General features: G+C 40.3%; 1 protein-coding gene across 1 annotated transcript; it reads left to right on the plus strand.

Annotated features, from left to right (window-relative positions):
• The first annotated feature begins 1,383 nt into the window (after nucleotides 1–1,383).
• On the plus strand, nucleotides 1,384–5,638 carry LOC106535866 (heat shock cognate 70 kDa protein). The gene is made up of 9 exons (XM_014033001.1): nucleotides 1,384–1,478; nucleotides 2,943–3,153; nucleotides 3,234–3,439; nucleotides 3,515–3,667; nucleotides 3,740–4,295; nucleotides 4,371–4,573; nucleotides 4,646–4,844; nucleotides 4,923–5,155; nucleotides 5,240–5,638. Exons 2-9 carry the CDS (start codon nucleotides 2,949–2,951, stop codon nucleotides 5,423–5,425), a joined length of 1,941 nt encoding a protein of 646 aa, XP_013888455.1. The 5' UTR covers nucleotides 1,384–1,478; nucleotides 2,943–2,948; the 3' UTR covers nucleotides 5,426–5,638.
• Nucleotides 5,639–7,652: the final 2,014 nt, after the last annotated feature.

A 7,652-nucleotide genomic window follows, 5' to 3' on the forward strand; every position in this document is an offset into this window, starting at 1 on the left:
GAATAACAGTAAACTTTCTGTTTTTTAATTCATGTTGAGTACGAGCTACAGAGATATAAATTGTGTTAAAAACAGAATTTGAGCTTGACTTCTGACACTGCAGACCACCTGATAGCACATTAAAGTAAGCCTAGTGACTTAGTATGACTACTTGTAAATCATAGCTATATGCAGGCTTGATAGCTCATGGCGTGCACATATTATTCATATTTCATATTCATATTTTGATTACTTTGTTAACAAAATTGGCTCTATCAAGCAGAACATTGGATTATGACTAGTCATATTTGTTATTTAAGATATCTCTAATTACATTTCGACTGGTAAAAATGACGTCAGATTTACCACTGAAGTCTATGGAGGCTTCAATTCAAGATATTTTAAAAGGAATTTTCACTAGTCAAAAATAAAATTCGAGATATCTCCAAGTTAGTTTATAGTCACAAGTTGCTTTCAAGATATCTCACTTTTAGTTCTGACTAGTCATAATTCCAATTAAAGATGTATTAAATGCCATCATTATTTAAGATATCTTAAATGTACTTTTAGATATCACAAATAAAGATTTGACTATTTCAAATTCAATTGCAGATATCTTGAAATCAAATTATGACTAGTCAAAACTAAATTACAAATATCCAGACCTGTAATTATGACTAGTCAAAATTCCTTTTAAGACATCTTGAATTGGAATTATGACTAGTCAGAATGTTAATACAGATATCTTAAATTAACATTCTGGATAGTCAAAATGTAGTTATTCCTAGTCAAAACTCATTTTTAGATATCTAGAATGTTATTTCAGGTAGCCAGACGAAACCGATTTTATGCTAAAATGGCTTGCCATACACAATTACAGATCTAGATCTCTAATTTAGTTTTGACTATTTATTATTCGCTTTCAAGAAATCTGTAATTGAATTTGAACTAGTCAAATTTTTATTTGTGATATCTAAAAGTACATTTAAGCTATCTTAAATAATGATGTCATTTAATATATCTTTAATTGGAATTAAGACTAGTCAAAACTAACTTAGAGATATCTCAAATTGTATTTTTGACTCTTGAATTGAAGCCTCCATAGACTCATTGGTAAATCTGACGTCATTTATACTAGTTAAAATGTAATTAGAGATATCTCAAATAGGTATTTTGACTAGTTAAAATATATAACAAACATGACTAGTCATAATATTTCAGATACAGTATCTGGAATGGAAGTGTCGTGAATCCGATTATCTGCTAAAATGGCTTGCCGCAGAGTAGGATGTGTCGAATGTGACGTTTTGAAGTTCGTCATCAGCTCTGAGAGATATGATTGGTTGTCTAACAAAGACTAAGCGCTGATTGGCCGCCGTGCCGGTGATATATAAACCGTTCAGCTCAGGGGTAGTTCTTTCACTCTCCTCATCTCAGCGAGGCTCTTTGTCCGTTCTCACGGCTCACTTCGTTCTTCATTTTCACTCAGCCACAAAACCGTAAGTTGACGTGTTTTTGTCTTCATACATACGTTTTAAAGAACAATGTTAAAAGTTGTAAGTCTTGATCCCGTCGCGGACCGTCTTTTCTTGTTTTATGGTTGTGTGTTATTTATATTTAATAAATGCCTCGTTCTTTAAGATCTGTAGATAATCTGTATTTAAAAAGGAGCAGCTGGCCAGTTTTACCGCATGTTCGCGTTGTTTTCCGGTGACTCGGCTCGGCGGGGTGTGGGGATTGTTCTGGGACCTTCGAGAATGTTCTAGAACGGCASCGTCAGGTTCTCTGCTTCCGGTTCGATTTTTTTTAAGACTCCAATTGAATGTGCTTATTTAAATGAAGTTGTATGTTTTCTCCTTGACTATAAAATCGAAAAGACTGTAATTTTAATTTATATTGAAATAAACCGAGCAGATGAGCCTAACACGGTGATGAGCCTGGAGTCACGTGGTCCCAGAAGACGCGGTGTTCTTTCAGGAGCTGCCTGCTGCAGGGCCGGACGGTGCCAAGCATTAACAATGACTACACATCATTAACCCGCTTTAACAGCGTGGATATCCACACTAATTTACTGAAATTAAAGTTTTTATTGATGCTGCTGAGGCAAAAAAATGTAAGTTTCTTTTAAATGTAGCTGTGGAAAAACAGATACTGTTCTTTTGAAAGTGTGTACTTTATAATTAAAGTAAAGTTTTATTTATAAAGCGCCTTTCACAGAAATATATTCACAGGTTGCTGTACAATCATTAACGTAAAATGGTGGAAAGATTAAATGAAACAAAATAAAACATAAACAGGGTAATGAAACAAAATCAAGGTTAAATTTTAAAATTGTAATGAAACATATTAGTGCACCCTTAAAGTGATTGAATTGGGAAATATTAAAGGCTAAATGTGAAATTAGGACAGACTATCTTAGTTCAACATATTAATGCAACAGTGCCATCAAGTGGAGACATTGGAGGATGGCAAACAAATAGTGTTTCCCCTAGGAAATTAGTGTGGGGGGGGGGTACTTGTTTTATGAAAATATAAAGTACTTAATAGCAATGTTTTAATACTACATGCACTCATAATATGATGATTATTATTATTATGAGACGGCAGGAAATTTCCTCTTTCTTGCTGATTCCATCGGACAAAAAGTCGCTCAGCTGAATAAGTTAAATGCACGCAATACAATTTCATGACAACATRATGTTACAGGAGATTCAGCAGCGTTTTGCTGCCTCTTTTGAATCTTGCGCAGGTGAACCTTCCTGAATCAGTCACGTGGTACGACCTACCAGCGAGGCTTCGAACGTCACTACAAGCCTCGATATGTGCTCCACAAAAATCCTCCTGTTACTCGGCACACGCTTCGAAGCCTCGACACAGAGGACACATCACTAGTTAAATGTCTTCTGCAATGTGTCACTAAAATGTCAGCACTAATTTTTATTTTTTTCCTGGATTTTGTGTAGGGAGCCATGTCTAAGGGACCAGCAGTTGGAATCGATCTAGGGACCACCTATTCCTGTGTTGGAGTGTTCCAGCACGGAAAGGTTGAAATCATTGCCAATGACCAGGGCAACAGGACCACACCCAGCTAYGTGGCATTCACAGATTCAGAGAGGCTCATCGGAGATGCAGCCAAAAATCAGGTTGCCATGAACCCCACCAACACAGTTTTTGGTATGAAAGCTTTGATATTATAATAAATGGTAAATTTATTTGATCAAAATTGATTTTATAATCTAAAATCTTTGTTACAGACGCCAAACGACTGATTGGCCGCAGATTCGATGATCCCGTTGTTCAGTCCGATATGAAGCACTGGCCTTTCAATGTCATCAATGACAGCAGTCGCCCAAAGGTTCAAGTTGAATACAAAGGCGAAAGTAAAACCTTCTACCCAGAAGAGATCTCATCCATGGTGCTGACTAAGATGAAAGAAATTGCTGAAGCCTATCTCGGAAAAGTACGTTTTCTGTTTTGAGAGCATTTATTTAAGCTATAAAGACATTTTGTAAATGAAATGTTTACTCTCTTTCAGACCGTCAACAACGCTGTAATCACAGTACCTGCCTACTTCAACGACTCGCAGCGTCAGGCCACCAAAGATGCTGGAACCATCTCTGGTCTCAATGTTCTCCGAATCATCAATGAACCAACTGCTGCTGCTATTGCCTACGGGTTGGACAAGAAGGTAAGTGACTCAGAACGGCCCGTCGGTGTGGTCAGGTTACAGGATCAAATTCAAATCATTGTTTAATTTCAGGTTGGCTCAGAAAGAAACGTTCTCATCTTCGATCTCGGCGGTGGAACCTTCGACGTGTCCATCTTGACCATCGAAGACGGGATCTTTGAGGTGAAGTCCACTGCTGGCGACACTCATCTTGGCGGTGAGGACTTCGACAACCGCATGGTCAACCACTTCATTGCAGAGTTCAAGCGCAAGTACAAGAAGGACATCAGCGACAACAAGAGAGCCGTCCGTCGTCTGCGCACTGCCTGTGAGCGGGCGAAGCGCACCCTGTCTTCCAGCACGCAGGCCAGCATTGAAATCGACTCTCTSTACGAGGGAGTCGATTTCTACACCTCAATCACCAGGGCTCGCTTTGAGGAGCTCAACGCCGACCTCTTCCGCGGTACCCTGGACCCCGTCGAGAAATCCCTCCGTGACGCGAAAATGGACAAAGGCCAGATTCATGACATCGTCCTTGTCGGTGGCTCCACCCGTATTCCAAAGATCCAGAAGCTGCTTCAAGATTTCTTCAATGGGAAGGAGCTGAACAAAAGCATCAACCCAGATGAGGCCGTGGCTTATGGAGCAGGTGAGGTTCAACACTGGAGTTACATTCATAGTTAAAGCGTCATTAGCCTGACRTTGTTTGTGGTTTGTTTCACAGCTGTCCAGGCTGCCATCCTGTCAGGTGACAAGTCTGAGAACGTGCAGGACTTGTTGCTCCTGGACGTCACACCCCTGTCTCTCGGTATCGAGACTGCTGGMGGGGTCATGACGGTCCTGATCAAACGTAACACTACCATTCCTACCAAGCAGACCCAGACCTTCACCACCTACTCTGACAACCAGCCTGGTGTGCTCATCCAGGTGTGTAGAGTCCATGTGCCRCCCTCTTCCTGTCCCGGTGGGACTCGTCTTAACAGCTTTGTCTTCTAACAGGTGTACGAGGGTGAGCGTGCCATGACCAAAGACAACAATCTGCTGGGCAAGTTTGAGCTGACAGGCATCCCTCCTGCTCCCCGTGGTGTCCCCCAGATCGAGGTGACGTTCGACATCGACGCCAACGGTATCATGAACGTGTCTGCTGTCGACAAGAGCACCGGCAAGGAGAACAAGATCACCATCACTAACGACAAGGGTAGGTGTTGAGTCGGGTCTGGAGCACGGTTCCAAACATCCAGCAGATGCATTTCTCTGAACGGGTGTTTGCTCTCAGGTCGCCTCAGCAAGGAGGACATCGAGCGCATGGTTCAGGAAGCTGAGAAGTACAAGGCAGAGGACGATGTCCAACGTGACAAGGTGTCTGCAAAGAACGGGCTGGAGTCCTACGCCTTCAACATGAAGTCCACAGTGGAGGATGAGAAGCTTGCTGGAAAGATCAGCGATGACGATAAGCAGAAAATCTTGGACAAATGTAACGAGGTCATCAGCTGGTTGGACAAAAACCAGGTGAGTGAGTGAATGGTTGGTGTTTGAAATTAAAAGTTGGGCTTACTATGAGTTGGCTAACAAATTATTATTTTTATTTTTTAGACTGCTGAGAAGGATGAGTATGAGCATCAACAGAAGGAGCTGGAGAAGGTGTGYAACCCCATCATCACCAAGCTGTACCAGAGCGCTGGTGGGATGCCAGAGGGCATGCCTGGTGGCTTCCCTGGTGCTGGTGGTGCTGCCCCTGGTGGTGGATCCTCCGGACCGACCATCGAGGAGGTCGACTAAACACTCGTCATTTCAGCTGTCTCCTGGGATGTTAAGAACAAAACCCTCTTATAGCCTAAGATTCAAAAAGCTTAAGAGTGAAATTTAAACAAAAAAAATGGGATCACATATTAAATGCAGCTTTGACTCATCAGGGAACAACAAGTCTGCATAGCTAAGATCTTATGTATGCTGTATTTGATATGAGATTTGACAATAAATCTTCAAACCCTCTTTGTAGTCTTTTCACAATTTGTCCTTCAAATCTACCAGTCAAAGTGCTACAGAAAACTGCAACTGGTTTATTTTTACACAAACTAAATATAAAAGGTACTTGAAGTTGTAGATAYATTTTTAAGAAACAATTTAAATTGCAAAAGTTTACATGGTGCATTCAGAACCAGAGGAATCTGAAAACGCTGCAAAGGCTGAAATGGTTAAATGCAAAAGAAGCAGAACATGAGCTTAAATGTAGCAAATGATTGGCTTTAAGTAGGTTAAAACTAAATGAGAGAACTGCAGGAATATTGAAGCATGTTTTAAAAAAAATGTCTGAATTGAAGTCTACTTCCATGAAAGAAAATTTGAATAAAGTAAGCTGTAGTACCCATGTCCTAGACGAAGTCAACATTTTTAGATCTGGTAAAATGAGAACAGCTCAAAGTGAATGGAGGTCCTGACAGCGTTCATCTACATTTGTCACGTTGAGACTTCAGAGGTGAAACTGTTCAGTCTTTAGTCCTGGTCTGGACTCAGCCCACAAGACATCTGAGATGAGCATGTGGAACTTCCCTATACAGCACAAGTGTCCAAATAGGCCAAAATCAGAAGGACTTGAGGGCCAAAAATATTTTCCTTTACCTGCTCAATAAACTAAGCATTGAATAATTTAAAAGAATTATTGCTGGAAATGGATGTGTAAATTTAGATCAAGAACTGTAATTAAATTTTGCAATTTTGCAGGTATAAATGTGGAGAGAACCCAATTTAGTCAATTCTGATGAATAAAATCAGGACTTAGGTCACTTGTTGAAAATGCTTTATTTTGCCAAATTTAATAAATTAATTAAAAGCAGATTGGAGGGCAGCAAAATCAGCTTTTGAGTTTAAGTCACTAGATGTGGAAAAAGCTAAAAGCCTGGTTATTAAAAGACAAATAATTGGCGTTGTTGCCAATATTTATTAGAAGTAAATTAGATCATTTTGCCCTAATTAAAAATAGAAAGTCTCCATCTACATCAAACATGTGGCAGGAGGACAAATTTGTAAACAAGTTCATTCTTGAACTTAAGGGCCACAAATGGCCCCTGGGCCACACTTTGGACAGCCGTGATATACAGCCATGGGGCGTGAGGTCATGAAGTCTACAAGGATTTCTTTARTTTTTGTGKTTTTAGCACCTTTTTTATTTGCAGAGTCCTGTTCCTGTAGTTCCTTATAGATCAGCTCCAGTTCAGCCGTGTCGTCCAGAAACTTCATGATGGTGTTTGAGGGTCTGAGCACTCAGTGCTGGGGGACGGGATGCTGAGAGGACAGGAGCACAGATGGAGACCAGGTTTTACCGACTGCGAAGGGTTTGTCAGGGAGCTTGTAATGCAGGTTTCTCTCATGGCTCCTCTGCTGTCCAGCTGTGTGCTTCTCATGTTTAACCAAACTCAAAAACACGGGACATAGAAATATGAATGCTTGCAGTATAAATACAACAATCTATGTGCATTTTTCTTTCTGATAAAAAAAAGTTTAAAAAAGTATCTAAAGAGAGTTAACGTTCAGCCTTGATAGAAACTTGTGAGTACATGATTAAAATATTGAAAATAAAAGACAGACTGTAGAAGTAAGTCTTGAGTTGTCTTTAAAAACCTGTCAGCTGTCCTGAGGACATGACTGCCACAAGTCTGAGACCCATCAACACCAAACTGTTGATTCTTCATTTGTGCTGGTGTTCCAGGCTTTTACCACAGCTTCTTTCAGCTCCTGCTTGTTTCAGGGGGTTTGTCCCTTCAGTCCCCTCTTCAGGAGGTGAAATGCTCTGTTGGGTTCAGGTCAGGTGATTGTGTTGTATAACGTACCACAAATTGATACTTGAGTAAAAGTACAAGTATCTTACCAAAGAACTACGTTGGTAAAAGTTTAATTTTCCTTTAGGAATATTACGGTACTTGAGTAAAAGTCTTGAAGGCACAGTGTGTAGGATTTTGTCAATTCTTTTAGCCGAAATTGAGATAATCACTAATGACAATAATAAAAA

The sequence above is a fragment of the Austrofundulus limnaeus genome, unplaced genomic scaffold (genome assembly GCF_001266775.1).
Source record: "Austrofundulus limnaeus strain Quisiro unplaced genomic scaffold, Austrofundulus_limnaeus-1.0 Scaffold1596, whole genome shotgun sequence".
Lineage (NCBI taxonomy): Eukaryota > Metazoa > Chordata > Actinopteri > Cyprinodontiformes > Rivulidae > Austrofundulus > Austrofundulus limnaeus.